The sequence below is a fragment of the Squalius cephalus genome, assembly GCF_949319135.1.
Source record: "Squalius cephalus genome assembly, chromosome: 1".
NCBI classification, from domain to species: domain Eukaryota; kingdom Metazoa; phylum Chordata; class Actinopteri; order Cypriniformes; family Leuciscidae; genus Squalius; species Squalius cephalus.
Window position 1 is genome coordinate 48,837,481 of NC_137122.1, and position 20,620 is coordinate 48,858,100.

Genomic DNA, 20,620 nt, shown 5'->3' on the forward strand with positions numbered 1-20,620 from the left:
TTTTTCAGTACAGCATCATGTGTTTCTGCTCTGAACCTCTACAGCATCCTGTGATCACGGTCCGTCTCCCATAAGTGTCACCACAGATGTAATGATATAACGCTTTTGTTGTCAACAGTTTATGTAATGGAATACCAGCATGATTACTGATTAGTGTGTACGGCATGCCATTTTTTAAAAACTATGTGGAATGACACATTATGCAGCAAGAAGTGTTTTAAGACAGAATATTTATATTTGCTAACCCAGAAGTAAATAATATATATTTTATTTATTTATTTTTACATTTTATGTTATATGTTATATGTTTTTGTATATATATATATATATATATTAGGGGTGTAACGATACGCGTATTCGTATCGAACCGTTCGGTACGAGGCTTTCGGTTCGGTTTTCGGTACGCATTACGTACCGAACGGTTCGTTGGACCATTTTTTCTGCCGACAAAAATTTCGTTATTTCAAATGAAGGCGCGTCGCGGGTGGCAAGCGCGGCGCGACCACAACATCAACTGGCAAATGCAATGCAAGGAACGACACTGAGATACTCTTATTGTGTTTGTGTGGAACGTTATCAGTTTTGACCTGTGAAGCGGGACTCGCGAGCCCTATGCGCGAGCCTGATCAAGCAACACCACACAGCGCTAAGAGACCAGACCAGTAAAGAAAGCATTTGAATTTCAAATGCTTTTTGAAATCGCCACTGAAGTAATAACATCGCTGCGAGATCTAGTGAGAAACATGCACATTTCTCTGTTATTAACGGATCAAACAGCGCTGACGTGGAAACCAGGAAGAAACATCGTGCCATGAATGAACTGGCCGGTGTCCACAGATCAGCAACATTCACCGCGGAATGGATTTGCTGTAGTAACACTAACTGCAAGGTATGGAAGTTTGTCAGGAATAGTGGGCTATGATGCTTTCAAGTAACATTACGTCGGTTTTATTTTGACATTATGAATACAATTATTGCTGCCCTCAAATGTTAATCTGAACTAAAATAACCCTTTGTTTATAACTAGCCTACTACTACAATATTACATTTCATTTTGTCCAAGGAGCTGTTTTGTTTTATATGCTCATAAGAAGAGTCAAGTATAGCTCCATTATTGTTCAGTAAAAAAATCAAAAAAAAAAAAAAAAAAAAAAATCGTACTTTATGATGTTAGTTTCATTAAATAAAATAATAATAATAAAAAAAATAAATTCAAGGAAATTTCTCTGGCATTTTTTTTTTTTTGCTGTATGGAAAACGTACCGAACCGAACCGTACCGAACCGTGACACAAGTGTATTGTATCGAACCGAACCGTGAATTTTGTGAACCGTTACACCCCTAATATATATATATATATATATATATATATATATATATATATATATATATATATATATATAACATAATATAATGTATAAATAAATAAAATAAGCATAGCTATTTCAATAAAATATAATCAAATTTGATTATATTTGATTGAAATAGCTATATATATGTTTTATATTATTTTGTTATATACATACATACATACATACATACATACATACATACATACATATTGAAATAGCTATGTTTATTTTATGTTTTATATATATATATATATATATATATATATATATATATATATATATATATATACATATAAAATAAACATAGCTATTTCAGTAAAATATAATCAAATTTGCAGGGAAATCCTGCTTACTGTTTTTCACTGTAAATGATCAGATAATTCTTTCATTGCACTTTTTGAGAATGTTATATTTAAATGATATTCTCTGAATATAATACACTCTGAATATTCTACTTGTAATGCTCCACTGTGACCACATGGAGGGGACATTACAGGGCGATATGCATGAGAGAGAGCGTTTCAGAAGTGCAGGCTGGCAGGGAGAGATCTCAGTCTGTGATCGTCCACAGATTCCCTCCCCCTGCTGCTTCATCTAACATTCCCTCTTTCACTATGATTTCCTCCCTTTGTCATTTGGCCTCAGCTGCGGGGGTGAGGCCGGGACATGAGCTGCCCATCGGATCATAAATATCAGTGGTTTGTGTTTGACTTGAGACTGTGATGGACTGCTTCATTCCTCTGTGTTCTTTTGGGTGGAGAACGTTCTCTTTGGCCTGTTTTCTTGCCATTCATTTTCTGGCTTCCACTTCCTCTTTGGATCCTTAATGTTTATATTTGCCTGTTTCTGGCTTCTCTTTTAATCTGCCTGTATAGTGTTCTTCCTCCTCCTCTTTCTCACTGTTACTTGCGGGTTTCATATTAAATGTTTTGTTTCCCTCCTTCTCTGCTGTTTTTCTTTTTCTCCCATGTCATGGTTTGGCTCGCTCAGTATAGGATTTAAGGAATAAAGAGATCATGAATGAATCTTTGAGATCTGTTCCGTATTTGTAGCGTTTCCAGTGTATACTTTGTAGCGTTTTGACCATCTTCCACCCTGTCTCTGATTTTTAGATAACACAGGCTGTTTTTCAATATGTAAATGACCTCTGTTATGATTGGCTAGCCTCTTATTATGTGAAGTTAGAATCCACACTGAGTTGCTGAATGCTGATTTTCATTGTAAACACGGGTGGTCGTGTGTGAATGTCCTCATGGGTCTGTCAATACTATGGTAACTTCTAAATGACCTGCTTTATTTATATCTTTTTACAATATTTCTGTGTCTACTTAGTACATCAAACTCTTTCATTTCGTTAGAGCAAGAAAACCCCAGGTTTGAGGTCCGTGTGGATGGCAGAGGTATAAAAACTCTAGATCCTGTGCTCACTTGCAGACTTTGAGGTGATGTTTTGCTGAGGATGATGTAATTGTAATGTGTTAACAGTGTTGGACCGCTCTGGCTCTGGGGGAATTTGTTTCAGTATGATGTAATAAACAGCCCCTGAGGGGTAGTGCCTGTCCCAGTGGGAGTTCAGTCCCTGGAAAAACTTCCAGTTCCAAAGGCGCACTGGTACAGATTCACAGTTACCGGTTATTACAAAGCTGGATGGATAGTTAGTTGGATCTCGATCTATCCTTAATTTATCATTTTCCTCCTATTCCTAACAATCCATCCATCCAACTAACTAAATAATCAACCAACTAACTTCTATCAATCAAGTAGGTTAGTTCAGTTTAGTTACCTTATTTTCTCATGTCTCTCCTGTTCCCAACTAACACCTATATGGATATCCATCTAACTAACCAATCAATAAGCTAATTTATATCTACAAACTTAGTTTGGTTTAGTTACCTTATTTTCTCCTGTTTATCCCTTTACTCACTAACATTTATGTGGCTATCCATCCAACTAATAAATCAACCAACTAACTTCCATATAGTTTGGTTTAGTTACCTTATTTTCTTATGTTTCTCCTGATCTTAATTACTATTGATGTGGTTATCTATCTATCCAACTATCTAACCATTCAACCAACTAGCTCCTATCTGTTCATCTAGTTGGTTAGTTTAGTTTAATTACCCTATTTTTTTCTGTTGCATACTCATATGTATATGGTATACATTAGAGCTGTATGATTCTGGATAATCTGAGAATCACAATTTCTTTTAATTTCAAATGGAGATCACGATTCTGAAGACAACTAGTCCTAAATAAAATGACAAAATATTAATTGCTGCAGTCTATTTTAAAATGTTTAATTAATCAGAATGATATATTCTGTTTCATTACTGAATCAATCACTGTTTTTGAGCGAATCTCAAATGATTTGAACTGATTCAATGACAAATACATTTTTAACAGTCCCTTGTCGCCACCTACTGGTGTAACGATGTAATCGATAATTTTATGATTTTGTCAAAGCTTTAATAGACACAAGCAAATCGTTGTCATTTAGGAATAAGATCACATGGGTGTTTGAATCGAGAACGCGATCTTTTTATGGTTAATTGTGCAGCTGTAGTATACATTAATCTATCCTCCTAACTAACTAGTCAACCAACCAGCTAACTTCCACTTGTGCATCTAGTTGGTTAGTTCAGTTTAGTCATCTTATTTTCTCCTGTTTCTCATGTTCCTAGTAACACCTATGTGGCTATCCATCCATCTATTCAACTAACTAACTAACTAACTTCTACCTGTCCATGTAGTTGGTTAGTTCAGTTTAGTCACCTTATCACCGTTCTCCTGTTCCTTACTAACATCTATCTATGTCGCTGTCCATCCATCCATCTATCCAACCAACTAAACAAATAACCAACTCACTTCTATCATCTAGTTGGTTAGTTCAGTGTAGTTACCTAGGTTTTTTTTGTTTTGACCCGTTTCTCCTGTTCCTTAGTAACATCCATATAGGTATACATCCATCTGTCCTTCTAACTATTCAATCAATCAACCAACTAACTTCTACCTGTCCATGTAGTTGGTTAGTTCAGTTTATCCACCTTATTTTCTCCTGTCTGTAAAGCCACTGAGGCTCACAGAGTAGAAAACAAGGGTCTGTAAAGAACATGAGATGTAACTTTGCACCGTGTGCTCTCTGTCACGGCCTCAGCCCGCCATATGGCCTTGTGTGTGTGATCCTGCTGTAGTGTGGACTCTGAAAGACCTCTCAAATACCACATGACCCATAAACCTTCGGCTCCCAGAGTGGATCAGTGACAGGGGACGTGTCTGGAGGTGCGTTTGGACTGTTAGACGTGCTCTGTTAGAGAAAAAGACGAGCGTGAGAGAGATGCAGAGGTCCCACGGTTCAGGTTACAGCTCTGGCTACAGCAAGAGGTCGAGAGACAGTTACAGAGAGACTCGCACAGCGAGAGAGAGAAAAGGGCTGTCAGGGGAAATTGGCTGCCAGGCTGCTTGATTTGTGTCTCTGCTTGGCTCCTGCCAGCACAATAACCTCCCAGCATTCCTCTCATTCCTCTTCACTTCCAGTGTCCTCACACACACACACACACACACACACACACACACACACACACGCTCACGCGCGCGATTCCATACCTACAGCTGTCGTTGAATTTCACACTGAAAACTCAACGGCAGAACGGATGAATTGGTTCGCAGATTTACAATAGAGAGAGCAGCTGAATGAAGCTGTCATGTGGAGCTCATCGAAAAGGTTTTAGATAGTTAACGTTTAATTAACTTGATAGAAAATGTTAATCAAACGAAAATAGCTGAAAATCGAGAGATATGCGAATAACAGACAGACAGACAGACAGACATTTCTGTAATTTATAGATAGATATACTGTATATTCTATGGCTAAAATACACACACATATACCGTATATATCTTTCATTCTTTTAGTCTCAACATGATGGCAACATGAAAGGAAAAAGCATTTGTCTTTCATCAAAATGTAGATATTTCACATCTGAAATGATTTTGTTTGGTGTCACCTGCACATCTATGGGTCATAGTTTGATGTCTATGTTAAACATAGCCATTTAGATTTTGTCTTAGCAAATCAAACTCGATTCTTGCATATGCTATAATGCATTTTCACAATCCAGTCAATTCCCAATGGAACTTGTTTTTTTTTTTTTTTTCAGGAATGCATTTCAAGAGTTAAATGGGTTGCTAGCGGCATTTGTTGATGGACACTTAATGTAATTGCAAAAATAATGAGATAATTGCTCCTTCCACCCTTCTTCCTCTTAATTTCACTTTATTTATATAGCGCTTTTTACAATATACATTGTTCCAAAATGAATAGGAATTAATAGAAATGAAGTGCCCGGGTAGGTTAACAATTACTATTTATCACCATTCTCCTTTTTATTATATAAATATTAACAGAGATTATAACACCATTATTTCCAGGGAGTGCGATGAACCCATGGCTCACTCGGCAAGCTCCGCCTCCAGCCTGGACAGCCACGCCCCCTCCGACTGCAGCCAATCACAGGGAGTTCGGTGGGAGGAGCAGCAGAAGGTCATGGCGTTAGAGCACCTGTGTGGGGTGTTCAGAGTTGACCTGGGTCACATGAGGTCACTGCGTCTCTTCTTCAGGTCAGACGAGATCCTACCAGCGCCCAGAATTGATTTCAAAACCCTACTTTTTAAAGCATTTTATTTTAAATGTTTCCTATGTATTTGTACTTTCTGAAATGTATATCACTAAATTTAATAGTCTCTAGCTTTTTTATTGTTATATTTTCGACTGTTGTGTTAAATGTTTTTCATAAGGCTCTGTCTGTATTATGAAACACCTCATATATTTAATTCACCTCCTTGTATTATATTACTATTCTCATTTTAGGGAATTTAGTTAGCTATTGCTGCAAGGTATACATCATTATTCCTTAACCTCAGGCTGATTTTGTTCAAGATATTAAAGTATTTCTGAGGTGTGAATAAAAATCTAATGTTTCTGTGGTTTATGGAACTATTTATGCATTAATAGTCCTTTTATGAAAAGGAAATTCAATCTAACAAATATTATTACCAATACCAACTAAAAATCATAAAATAAAAGAAATCATCATAAAGGTACTCACAGGAACAGCACATCCTGGTCCTTTAGTGAACTGGTATCACTGTTCATTTTTCCCTTGATCTCCTGGAGTCTTGTGTCCAGACTAGCCTTATGAGAGTGCTTGTTTTTCATGTGTGTGTGTGTGTTTCAGCGATGAGGCCTGCACCTGTGGGCAGCTGGTCATCGCCAGCAGAGAGAGCCAGTACAAGATCCTTCACTTCCACCACACGGGGCTGGATAAACTGGCCGAGGTGTTCCAGCAGTGGAAATGCTGCAGGGAGACACAGCTCAAAGACCAGGTCTGAACACACATGCATTATCAGGTTTAAACATCATGTGAACAACCGACTCTCATTTACAGTACACTAACATTCAACAGTTTGGGGTTGGTTGGTTTTTTGAAAGAAGTCTCTATCCTCACCAATGCAGTAAATAAATACAGTAAAAGCAGTAATATTGTGAAATAATAATACAATTTAAAATAAAATCGGTGTTTTCTATATGAATATATTTTAAATATGATTCATTTCTGTGATGGTAAAGCTGAATTTTCAGCATCATTACTCCAGTCTTCAGTGTCACATGATCCTTCAGTAATCGGTCTAATATGGTGATTTGATGCTCAAAGAAACAGTTATTATTATTATCAATGTTAAAAGCAGTGGTGCTGCTTCATATTTTTTAGGAAACAGTGATTCATTTTTTCAGGATTCTTTTATGAATAGAGTTCAAAAGATCAGACCAGATTTGAAATAGATTTTTTTTTGTCTGTACAGCCACTTTTGATCAATTTAATGCAACCTTGCTGAAACAAATCTACTGTAGTGTTTCTTGGTAGTTATTGGTTTAAATTAAAATAGTTAAATAAGTTATTGTTAAGTTAATCGTTAAATTAAATAAATTAAAGTAAAATAGTTAAATTAATCAATTAAGAAGTGGAGAAAAACAAAACCCATTCACATATGGCCAAAAACATTTAATTTCTATAATGTGGTGGGAAATTATTTATTTTTGAATCAATTTGTTTTTGGGTTTTTTTAGGTCGGTGTTCGATTGTATCATAAATACCAGGATCACTATATTATTCATTAATAATGTATTCATAATTAATTTTAATAATTAAATAATAATTTGCATATGACATATTTACATATTATTAATCCTGTCTTTTCGCTGGTGGAGAAACCATTTTTTTCAATAATGTGAATAAGACTATAGGGACATTTATTCATAAGGTTAATGGGCTTCATTTTGAATTCATGTTGTCTTAAATGTAACACGTTTAGTTTGGAGTATGAACATAAGCGGATTAATTCTATACGCGTTATTGCTCATGCATTTTCTCTTCCCGCTCCAGGTGTCGGATGAGAAGTCGTGCATGCACTTTTCTATCCGTAGACCCACGTTACCGTCTGCCGAGATGCACCCAGAGGAGCGCCTGTATCGGCGGCTGGACGTCAGCTCTTGGCTCCGGCATCTGAACAACAGTGGCCAGGTGGTGGAGGACTACAAGCTCAGGAAGGTCAGACTGACTGACAGCTGTCACTCAACATTACTTTTCTAAGTTGCTCTTTTCAGCTATGTTAAATTGGAATGGCATTATGGCTCTGATTGTAACAATGTTTGTCTGAGATGTGTGGATCATGTTTAGAGGTTCTGTTTGATTCTGACGGGCATTTCAATCAGGTGATCTTCTTCGGGGGTATCGATCCGTCCATCCGTGGCGAAGTGTGGCCCTTCCTGCTGCACTACTACAGCTACGACTCCTCCTCCGAGGAGCGTGAAGCCTGGAGACTGCAGAAGCGTGTGGAGTACCAGGAGATCCAGCAGAGGAGGTTAGTGGTTAGACTACACTCTTTATCTTCTATATAGAACCTTAAAGAGTTCTGTTTTCCACCAACACTGTTCCTGTGTCCGCCCTCGAACCGTTCCGTTGGTTCCGGACAGGAAAGATCGGTTCAACTCCGGCCCTAAATACTTGCTGGTCTCGAATGGAACTGTCTATGGCGTTGCACTTCATTGCTCTTTATAGTGAAATCTATAAATCTGTGCCTAAAATGAATGCTCGCCAAATGCGAGTAACATTTACCAGTAACATTTCTATAAATCTAACTATGCAATGTTGTGAGAACATGTACGTTAACGACGCTTGGGACAGTTAACGAGGTCTCAAAGGTTTAAGCCTTGCCGATTTAAATATTCAAGCGCGTTACTCGCAAGCTGTGCGGGAAGTTTTCTGTGCAAACACCCAAAGCGCGCACCCAGAAAAGCCTCGTCTCGGACAGCGCGTGAATACTGAATTAAGCTCCATTTAACATTTGAACAGGCATTTTTTGACATCATTTTGTATGAATATGCCTGTCTCTGGTAAACAGTTGAGAAAGAAAACACGTGTGTATCATTATATTAGAACCGTGCATTCGGTCTTAAAGCTACACTGTGTAATTTTTTTAAGTTGATTCTTAGCAAAAAACACTTTGTTCTTTCAAAATGATATGTGCTCATTAATGTGTAATTAATTCTACCAACTAATCAAGTATTCTCGTAAGCGTAGAATCTGCCATTTAGAATACATACGAGCGAGTCGCTCGAATGGCGGCAGCCATTTTGCGCCTCCATCTTGAAAATACATTAGCCAAAGAGGGACATACCTGGAAATTCAAGCTTCGCCTTTCGCGTTTTACACTCAGTGGCACCGTGACGAATGCGAGGGGGAGATTACTCGCGACTGCCGGCAGATTTGAAATAATACGGCCACCGTAGGAGTTAAAACGCCCTCGGAATGGGAGGGGCTAGAAAGTAATATTCAGTTGGTAGTCATAAACAATTTCACCACTAGATGGAAGAAAATCCTACACAGTGTAGCTTTAAACTGACAACAGCCTAATAATCCTGCTGCCACCTGTGACATTAATGTTAATCAAACAACAAAGGAAAAAAAATATGACTCGCTGCTCTTGACTGAATAACTTTTGTAACTTTAATTAAGATTAATCTCTGTAAAACAGTGGAGACTATGCAGTGTTATTTTACATTTGATAACTTTATTAAATGTATGTATCTGAAAAGTGAATTTTCACTGGTATCTAAAATTTTCTGTCTGTTTTTGCAAACATAGTTTCATGGCCAGTAAAATATATTTATGGCCAGTAAATTTTCTGAAGTCACCAGCTTTTGGCTGATGTGGCAAAAGGTTAGTTTTAGGCCCTGTGAGCGCGTAAGAGAGACTCAGTTTGCGAGAGAGTGACTGAATCAGCGGTTTAAGTTTCACTATCTCCAGAAAGGACAGATGAGAGTACAGGAAGTTTATGCAAGTATCACTCCTGGTGCTGTGAACAGCAAAACAGAAGTGCCGCACTGCCTGCACAAACACCGGGACGTGCGCTGTTTGATTTTAGACGGGTTATAGTCAGGTAAACAACACATAGTAGCATTACGTCACCGTTCATTCCTCAAGTCAGTGGAAACATGCAGCCGGTTTACGACAGGCTCCAAGTTTGCCTGGCCGAGAACAGGCTCTGGCTCAAGAACACAAACCATTGTGGTGTTATTTTAATTCTATTTTATGAATTAAGCAGCTTGTAAACACACTTAAAACCCATTCAATGCAATCATTAACCCATTTATGCAATCATTCAAGACATTCCTCCTTATAATATAGAACCTTTTTGAACCCTAGGGCTCTGATCGAAGCGAAGGGGTCTTGAATCAGCCTGAAGGGGTTGTATTCGCTATAACAACCGCCTCGCTCTACATTATCCCGCTTATTACATGGCTACCTACCAAATAAATCAATAATTTGACACAAAATATTGATTTAAAAAGGAGTTTATTGATTTAAAAACGATTGTATTGCTTCCGCAAAAGAAAATAGTCCATTCCGTCTCTACGGTTAGAATCCTGCGTCCATAGCAACGCTTTGTTTTTCATGGCAACGGTGTGTTATACTTAGCAGCAGTCTGTTATCAAGAATTATTATATGGCTTGGTTGAATTCTAATGTAGAATGCGGTCTGTTATTTCTTGATAACAGACCGCTGTGAAGTATAACAGACCGTTGCCATGAAAAACAGCGCGTTGCTATGGACGCAGAACGGACTATTTTCTTTGGCGGAAGCAATACATTCGTTTTTAAATCAATAAACTCCTTTTTAAATCAATAATTCGTGTCAAATTATTTATTTATTTTGTAGGTAGCCATGTAATAAGCGGGATAATGTATAGAGAGGCGGTCGTTATAGCGAATAACAACCCCTTCAGGCTGATTCAAGACCCCTCCGCTTCGCGTCGGGGTCCTGTTCAGCCTGTCGGGGTTGTTATTCGCTATAACGACCGCCTCTCTATACATTATCCCTTACATAACAGACCGCATTCTACATTAGAATTCAACCAAGCCATGTAATAAAATGTTATAACACATTTATTCCTCCACCAAGCAATGTAGTTCCAAAGAGGTTGCTAAGCAACACATGCAGCAACAAAGAATCACAAACGGCAGTTGCGCAGTAATACTCTAATGTAATGCGGTCACAGGTGTGTGTTTGTTGAGTAATTTACAATGGCTTCGAACGCGGCTCAACCAATCAGAATCAAGGACCAGAACTATTTGTTTTAAAATTAAATTTAAAGTATTGCGATATTGTATATATTGTAAATTGTATACGATATATAATTTCCCGTATTGATGATTTAAAGCACATTGTTGGATCATTAAAAGTCTGTTGAGTTTGATTTATTTTTTTGTGATCGTGTTTATTTTTGTAGAGTCAAAAGTATGTATAAATTAAAATGGTTTCATTGTCATCATGATGCATATTTGTTGACAGATGTTTTCATCAGCAATTTCACTGGCAAGCTTAAAATTGAATTGAAATACTATATAATTATTTCTGTTTAAAGCCTATTAAAAACTGTATTTAATGTAAAACCTCTTTCTTGTACGCTTCAGCGATTTGACCAGTATTAACTGTTTATCGAGGAGAATGGCGACTTCTAGTTGCTAGCCTATCTCCCCTCTGACTTTTGGTGACGTACAGTATGTGATACACCCTGTTGTTAGATTGCTCACTTTTGTTTAAATTGGCTGGCTGACATAACCTGTTGTTTACAAAATGTGATATTTCTGGAGTCTGAAGCTGGAGACTTTCTATGTAAACTGAGCTGCTGTGACCCATCAGGCCAGCTAATCCTGAAGCTTTTCTAGTTAGCTAGATTGTGTTTGTGGTTGCTGAATCATTCAGAGCCTCAGCATGAAATCAGTGTAGCGGTGGCTTTAGTACACATTTAAACCACTTGCTTTTGTTCTCACTCGTATCTCTGCTGCAATCTGATGAAAACGTTTGTCTATTAAGCATTATTTGGCTCCAGATAGTCACTTTTGTTATTTCAATAATCAGAATTACTCAAATTGTCAACATATGTCCTGGCAACAAATGTCCTGTTTTCCTACTTAAATATAGGAATCGATGAACAACTACATTTATTACGTGCTCATTTGACAGTGATTATTACTTACATTCTGTCTTTTTTTATATACAACAAGTTTTTACGTCCACTGTGAGTCTCTGAAGGGTTTTCTGGCAGCTGTGGTGTCAACCGAGCCATAACCAATCAATAATTGTGTGCAGATGTATGCACTCTGTGGCTTAATGTGTTTCAGAGGAAATAATTAACTCAATCTATTAAATCATTGTCATGCCATTGATAGACCGCTTATACTTGTGTTTCAGATTTAAGCACATTTTCATTCTTTATTTCTAGCACAGTTGCAGTATACATATGATACTATAGCACTTTAAAACATTATTTCATTATAGACTTATTTTAAAATATATATTTTTTAAATAAAATACACTATTTTTAGCTGTCAGTCAGCCACAAACATGATTGTGTGTGTGTATTATATATATATATATATATATATATATTATACACACACACACACACACAATCATGTTTGTTTGTGGCTGACTGACAGCTAAAAATAGTGTATTTTATTTAAAAAATATATATTTTAAAATAAGTCTTATTTTAATATATTTTTTTAATAAAATACACAATTTATATATATATATATATATAAAGTTAAAATATATTTTGCCAGCTAAAAAATATTTATTTTATTTTATGAATGTGTGTGTGTGTGTGTGTGTGTGTGTTGCTGAGCAGTCAGCGCTCTAAGCCTCAAGAGGCCAGAGGGGGAGTCAGAGAGCGATGTGGGAATAGTTCACACAAACACAGGTCTCGAAACACTTACATGAAGTTGCATCAGGTCTGGCATCAATTCCAGCAAAACAAACAGTGTTAATGAAATCCCACCTGCTTGTTATGAGAATGTCTATAGCCAGAGGGACCGCAATGTTTCAGGACGGGAATGTTTTCACGTCAGACACGGTGCTTGATGTTCTGTTCTGTTCTGTTTTCTCGTCAGACACGGTGCTTGATGTTCTGTTCTGTTCTGTTACCCCCCTTTTCCCTGTTCTTTTTTCCTTCCTTTTTTTTTTATATGATCTGTTTGGATCTTTTCTCTTTTTTTATATATTTTTTATTTAGTTTTTGTTTTTTTCACTTAGTTTTTTTTCTGTTGTGAGTCCCGTCTCTAGTCTTGCATCGACTCTTCATAACTGCCCTATTTATTCACCTCTTTTTTTTTTTTTTTTTTTTGTAGTGGTTGAACTCTTCCGTTTCTCCATTCCCTGTACAGGCTGTCCATGAGTCCAGAGGAGCACAGTGAGTTCTGGAGGAAGGTCCAGTTCACAGTTGATAAAGATGTTGTCAGAACCGACCGAAGCAACATGTTCTTCAGAGGAGAGAACAACCCCAATGTAGAAATCATGAGGTTAGAGAACCACTAATCCATTAATCCATCTTCCCAAAGAAAGATCTGTGTACATGGTTAACACTTTACTGTAAGGTTCTGTATGTTAACTTTAGTTAACTGCATTAAGTCAACATGAACTAACCATGAAAAATACTAGTAAAGCATTTGTTAATCTTGGTTAGTTAATTTCGACATTTACTAATACAATCTTAAAATCAAAAGTTGCACCTGTTAATATTATTTAATAGACCGGAGTTAACATGAACTAACAATTAATAGTTACGTAATTATTAACTAAAGTTAACAAAGATTAATAAATACTGAAACAAATGTATTGCTCAATGTTACTTAATGTTAGCTAATGCATTAGCTAACCGTAACTAACTATTGTAAAGTGTTACTGTTTATATTTGAAAACATCTTGTTGACAGAATTTTCTAGAATTGAAGCTGCTTAGTCATACTTTAAAATGCCATTATATTAGATTAGATTAGATTATAGATAGTAAATATGACTTTTAATAATAATCATATTATGTTATCTAATTATCTTAGTGTCCAAATACCATTGGAGACCACTGTGGCTATAAATTAGATCTCTATTTTCATGTTTGGTTATGGCTATTTCAGTGTACTATGTAATAAATCTGTGGCAGTCCATTAATGATATATAATAATTGATTCAACAAAAAGCATGTGTTTGTTTTACGTTATTCATTTAAATAAGGTTCACTGAAGTTATATTTTTCCATCTCTCTCTCTCCCAGACGTATCCTGTTGAATTATGCTGTGTTTAACCCAGACATGGGCTACTGTCAGGGCATGTCAGATCTGGTGGCTCCTCTTCTGACGGAGATCCAGGATGAGAGCGACACGTTCTGGTGCTTCGTGGGTCTCATGGAGAACACCATCTTCATCAGTTCCCCTAGAGATGAGGATATGGAGAGGCAGCTGGTGAGGATCTCTCACACGTAGTCAATGGATAATTCACATGTTCTCTCTTATACAGTTGTGATTTAAGAGTAAATATTGTTATTGTTAATATGGTTATGTAAATATTTACTTTAATCAATTTTTCATGTTATTTCCTATTGTTAGGTTACATCACATAGATATTCTCTTTTCATTGGTCAGTACAACATTCTAGAAATATTTAAGTGGTGTATTTGAGGCTTTATGTTATTTTGAGTTGAGTTGAGTTGAGTTGAGTTGAGTTGAGTTGAGTTGAGTTGAGTTGAGTTGAGTTGAGTTGAGTTGAGTTGAGTTGAGTTGAGTTGAGTTGAGTTGAGTTGAGTTGAGTTGAGTTGAGTTGAGTTGAGTTGAGTTGAGTTGAGTTGAGTTGAGTTGAGTTGTAGCAATAAAAAAAGATATAAAACAAAACAAGACAAGACATTCACAAATTTACAACAGCAATACAAATTTGACATAGCAACAAGTAATACAATCAATCCCTACATTTTGATCTCAGCAATTCAGAAACTTGTTTATCTAACTCATAAGCCAATGTAAAAAAATACATCTAAAGTGAAGATTTTAAACTTGTATAGAAGAGGAAGATCGTAAGTACGAGGGCAAGCTATTCCATAACTGAGGTGCTGCCACCAAAAATATAAGTTTTATATGCGTCTTACAGTAGTTACAGACATCAGCAGGGTATTGGATGACCTCAAAGACCTATTGGTCTGATGGTAAGAAAGAAGATAAGATCAATAGTGTGGTGCCAAACCATTCAAGGACTATAGACAAAAAGTCTTAAATTGGATTCGATACTTAACGGAGAGCCAATGCAAACTAGCCAATACAGGTGTAATACGTTCCCTCTTTCTTGAACTCATTAAAAGTCTGCCCGCAGCATTTTGGACCAACTGGAGAAGAGAAAGACAAGATTGAGACCCCTAATACAGTGAATTGCAATAGTCCAATCTCAATGCATGGATAACAGTTTCTAAGTCCTTAAATGGAAGGAAAGATTTAATTTTGGCAGCCGTCTTAAGCTGAAAAAATGCTTTATAAGAACTGAATTTGTTTGTTTATCAAATTTGAGTGTTAAGTCAAAAATGACTTTTAAGTTTCTTGCTTGACAACTTACAGTGCTGATTGTAGGGCTAAGACATTTAGAAAGTTTTTGGTCCATCTGAACATACCAATATCCTAACACTTCAGTTTTTTTGTTTTTTTTCGGCATCATGTTCTCGTCATGTTCTCATCTGATTTTAGCAGAAGGTAAAGCTGAAAATTGTCTACATAATCAATGATATGAAGTCTGATGCTTATGAAAAATATTGGCTAATGGGAGTAGATACAGGGAGAACAAAACGGGGCCTAGAATAGAACCCTGCAGCACACCACATGTACAAGGAGGAAAGGTTTTCAATAGCTTCTGAAAAAGTTCTCCCTTAAGATAGAACCCCTTTAAAGCTGACCCCCTAATGCTAACATACTGCTCAAAACGTTTTCTAAGTATTGAATGATCAATTGTGTCATAGGCTGCAATAAGGTCCAAAAGAGCCAGAATAACACATTTACCCAAATCAAGTTAAAAAATAAGTGTTTTGTATTTTTTTGCATGACAATCTGCATATGTGTGTCCAGATGTACCTAAGGGAGCTCTTGCGGTTGATGCTGCCTCGCTTCCACCAGCATCTGACCCGGTTGGGTGAGGATGGGCTTCAGTTGCTGTTTTGCCACCGTTGGGTTCTCTTGTGTTTCAAACGCGAGTTCCCTGATGCTGAAGCCCTGCGCATGTGGGAGGCCTGCTGGGCACACTATCAGGTATAGCACACTGATAGGGGGGTATTCCAGAAAGCAGGTGATTATGCAGCATAAGATTACTCAAAGTAAACGATAACCTCAACTTTCATTCCAAAAACGAAGGTATCTTTCAGGGCAAGTAGCCATAGCAACCTAACCTGCTCCGAGGCCGCTCCTGTTCAAGGGTTAGTTTGTTTCAGAGATGTTCAGTCCATGATGGGGTTCCAGTGAGCATAACAGATTTCACACAATATTATTATAACAGTACATAGAACATGTCCCATTTTTATTCAAAGACCTTAGTAAAATAACATTGCTTTCTGTAATAAAATGCATTTCTGGTGCACTGTTTCAACTCATTCTTCATAATGTTATCTTGATGACAATAAAATCAGCAGAACGTGCATAAAAAAAGTAAAGATAGTGTTGAAAAGTTTTCCTAGGTTAAATGTTACGTATTATGAGGTAATGATAGTTTTTCTCTTTCAAAAGAGTGGGAACTGACTGTATTTGACCGCAGACGTTTATTTCTCTTGTATGATTCTTACTGTAAAAATTCTGGGAGATTTTGGGTGAAAGTTTAAACCAGTGCATGATGTAGAAATGAAGTCATGGAAAGCAAGACTAAGTTGTTCCTTAAATGCACTTCCGTTGGATAAAACAGGGGAACATGCTAATTCTTCCCCTCCAGATAAACGAATGGGTGTCTGTATCATTTTAAGGATCTGCAGAGTGTCTAATGAAGATGAGATGCTAATTATCATGCTTCCACCGAATCCATTTGCATACATTGGCATGGTAATAACGAGGTGATTTTGGGGAGCAAAGTGGTTTGTCTCCGTGTTGGCCCCTCATTTGCATGTCAGCATTTACCGCTTTTTAATTGGCTCATTTGGCCTTCGTGATTGGTCTAGCTTATGCAATCTGTCTTTTAATTGGTTGTTTTCGCTCAGTGTTTGGTGCAGGGTTTGCAATTGTATGTTTTTGTGTTCTCTGACAGACGGACTACTTCCACCTGTTCCTGTGTGTAGCCATCATTGTGTTGTACGGCGATGATGTCACAGAGCAGCAGCTTGCTACAGATCAAATGCTGCTGCACTTTAGTAACCTCTCCATGCACATGAATGGAGAACTGGTGCTGAGGAAGGTATGAACACACACACGCACACACACACACACATGCACACGCACACTGACAGAGCTCCTCATGGTTATGTATGCTGTGTCTTTTTGTCATGCTGAGGTGACGCATCTCTCTACCACTGCATACAAAACATATTTTTCTCACAGCAACGTTAGCATGCCAAACCAGTTTTGGTGTCCAAACCAACATGGAGTCATCTCTGAAGAAATATTTCTCAAAATCAAGCTTGTCTCATAGATATTATTATAGAAGCATTCGCACCTCATAATACCAACAAGCAGACTAGGTTGAGCAACTGAAAATACGTTAAAGAAATTGTTCGCCCAAAAATAATACCTGTATTATTTTCTGTATCATTCAGTGGAACACATAAAAAAGTGAATTTAAAACAAAACAAAAAAGATTCTGGTTACTGTTTTCAATATTTCAGCGTTTCTTAGTATTTATTGATTAATTGATTGATTGATTGATTGATCTTCAATATTAGTATTTTATTTATTCATTGATTGATTGATCTTCAATATAATAATTTATTTATTCATTCATTGATTGATTGATTGTTCTTCAGTATAATAATTTATTTATTCATTGATTGACTGATTGATTGATCTTCAATATTAGTATAATTTACTCATTGAGTGATTGATTGATTTTCAATATTTTTATTTTATATGTTGTGTTACAGTTTAAAAACATTATTAATCTTTTATTAATAATTCATCTCAGGTTTCTTTCCTGAATAAAAGGAAGTCGAATAATAATATAAATAATATAGTCTGATAATAAAATATAAAAACTACAGAAAGGAAAAAGAAAAAAAGTTCAGAGAGCAACTTAAAAATATCCTTTTGTGTTCCACGGAAGAAATAAAGTAATATGGGTTTGGAACGACATAAGAGTTTGTAAATTATGATGAAGGTATACGTTTAGGTGAATTATTTATTTTAATTAGGCACTGAATTGATTACTGAATGAATTGCCTCGACACATTATCTCTTGATATGTAGACTGAACATTAATTAATTAAATAATTTATTTTGCACATTTTAATTACATTTATGCATTCGTTATAATAATATAATATAATATAATAAATACTTTTGACCTGTTTTTGTCTCGTATTTTTGCAATTCCCTGCAGTCAATCTCTCTTTCTCTTTGTCTTTTTCTCTCATTATCTCTAATCTTAGGCACGTAGTCTGCTCTACCAGTTCCGCCTTCTTCCCAGAATTCCCTGCAGCTTGCACGACCTGTGTAAACTGTGCGGGCCCGGAATGTGGGATAGCCGTTACATCCCGGCCATAGAATGTTCCGGAGAGCATCCCGACTCTCAGAGCTGCCCCTATGGAGGCACCGCCACCCCCGAGAGCCCACCCTTACCCAGCCCCAACCAGCCCAACCAGGGCAAGAGGGGCTCCAAGACACGAGACATTTTCACTTTCCGCAAGCACTCTTGACTCCAGCACTCCTCAGGAACGCTGTTACCCATAAGGCTTAGCCTCTGAGCCGCCATTCAGAGTGCTGGAATTTCAGGTTCTTCACAGCTGTACTCGACGCCTGGTGTGAAACACTTGCCTCGTGCATCAATGCGTTCTGGGGTACCGATGTTGACTGCCTCTTTTGGAGGTCGAGGAACATCATTAACTTCATTAACTCGTGTCACATCAATAATTCAAAAGTACAATTATCACAAACAATCAAGTGTAAGTCTTCATCCATCTTTCATGAAGTCACATCTAGCGAACTGACATCTCAGAATGTTTTTGCCTTGGTTTTTTATATCTACTATGTATGCATGTGTTAATGTTTGTGTGTGTTATGTCGAAGGAAGTTTGTGTTTTCAGTTTAGTTTGGGTTTGATCACTTATTTTTGTTTCTATTGTGTACAGTCCTCAACTATGAAACAAACAATCATCCTAAATGAAGTGGGATGCTGTTATCAGTGGCTCTCTGATATTTACGATCATCTATGCCTTTCATATCCTCACAATAAATATGATGATATATAGATGAGAAAAGATATTTCTCTTCTCATTGAGTCACCTGGTTTGAGAGCTTGAACTTGAAATGTGAAATCAAAATGGACTTTTTATTTTTATTTTATACATATATTGTGCACAATTCATCAAAAAAGCACCAAAAGATGATTTTGAGCAGGAGCAAATGTGATTAACCTTTAGTTATTACCATTATTTGCTAGAATAAGTCATTAGTACTCAGCAATAAGCTGTCTGGTGTTATATGAAGGGGGGGAAGATATTTCTGTCTTTCTGACATGTTTACTTTAGTTAGGGTTCCTCATATTTACAGTAGGGTTTGAATTGCATTAAGCATTTTTCTTTCACATTAAAATCATATTATCATGGACATTGTTTACATTTTGTGGCTATTTTCAAACAGTATTTTGAACTTTAAATGAATTGGCCCCATTTACTTTCATCGTAAGGGCCTCATTTATTTATTTTTTAATGTAATTATTTTTTGTGATAATCAAACATGTCACAAGGTTATGACAATATATGTTTTTACATTGCTTTAACTCATCAAAATAAGCAATACAAGAGTTATACTAAGTTATACAAGATTCAATTCATTTTTAAGTCTGTTTAACGTGATTTAAGTTTAAATGACTTAAACATCCAAGTTGATTGTACTTAACTTTAAATAATCAATAATTAAATAACCTTATCTTGAATCTAACTCTACCTCAATGTAGTTTGTGACGTCAGAAACACCAGTGATTTCAAACTGTGTTTTTGAGACTGTCTCTGCAGTTTTAAAGAGAAAATACTCAGCAATGGTGTTGACTTATGAATTTGCACATGGTTTGTCTTAAAATACATTTAAAACACCAGATAGAGATATAAACAACATCAAAAGCTTGATTTTCACCACAGGAGGACTTTAAGAGAGCAACATTTTTACAGCCTGTCTTTCTTTAACCTGGAATGTTACTTTTAAAATATTGTATATTAATTATTAGATTTAGAATTTAAATGAATGAATTACCAACTGAGCATAGCCTACATAATACACATATGTACAAGCATAGGCGCCCTAATATAGCCTATAGCCTGAATCCTAAAAATCGCCATTTGCATTTGTGTGTTTTTGTTGTGAAATATTGCGTTCGTGTTGTAAACCCCCAGCTATAGCAGAAGGTCTTAATCTTCTTCTCCAGAACAGAATGAGCTTAAATCCAAAAACCCAAGAGGGAGTTTGACTTTAATTAGTTTATCTAGTGATGGCGGTTGAATGGTTGAAAGAGAGCGTGGCGCGAGCACTCAGAGATTAGACACCGCGCGCTTGAGTGCGAGTGCATGAACGTGAAGGTGCCTGGCGTCTTTGCGCGTCCCCAGAGCCTCTTTTAAAGGCAGATATCGGCAAATTGCTGTCAAAAGGTAACATTAGACTCTTTAAGACCAGCTCTGCCTCTCAACATGCAGTCTCCGTAAATGACGGACATTATGGGCT

At 36.7% G+C, this 20,620-nt stretch overlaps 1 protein-coding gene across 1 annotated transcript in view; it reads left to right on the forward strand.

The window, feature by feature from the left end:
• Window positions 1-19,844, forward strand: part of tbc1d16 (TBC1 domain family, member 16) — a 30,305-nt gene extending 10,461 nt beyond the window's left edge. The window contains exons 4-12 of the mRNA XM_079871737.1: window positions 5,780-5,968; window positions 6,586-6,733; window positions 7,792-7,956; window positions 8,121-8,269; window positions 13,137-13,271; window positions 14,020-14,206; window positions 15,845-16,024; window positions 17,004-17,150; window positions 18,337-19,844. Of these exons, the coding sequence (XP_079727863.1) occupies window positions 5,780-5,968; window positions 6,586-6,733; window positions 7,792-7,956; window positions 8,121-8,269; window positions 13,137-13,271; window positions 14,020-14,206; window positions 15,845-16,024; window positions 17,004-17,150; window positions 18,337-18,603 (1,567 nt within the window). The 3' untranslated portion in view covers window positions 18,604-19,844. The remainder of the gene's footprint in view (window positions 1-5,779; window positions 5,969-6,585; window positions 6,734-7,791; window positions 7,957-8,120; window positions 8,270-13,136; window positions 13,272-14,019; window positions 14,207-15,844; window positions 16,025-17,003; window positions 17,151-18,336) is intronic.
• Window positions 19,845-20,620: the final 776 nt, after the last annotated feature.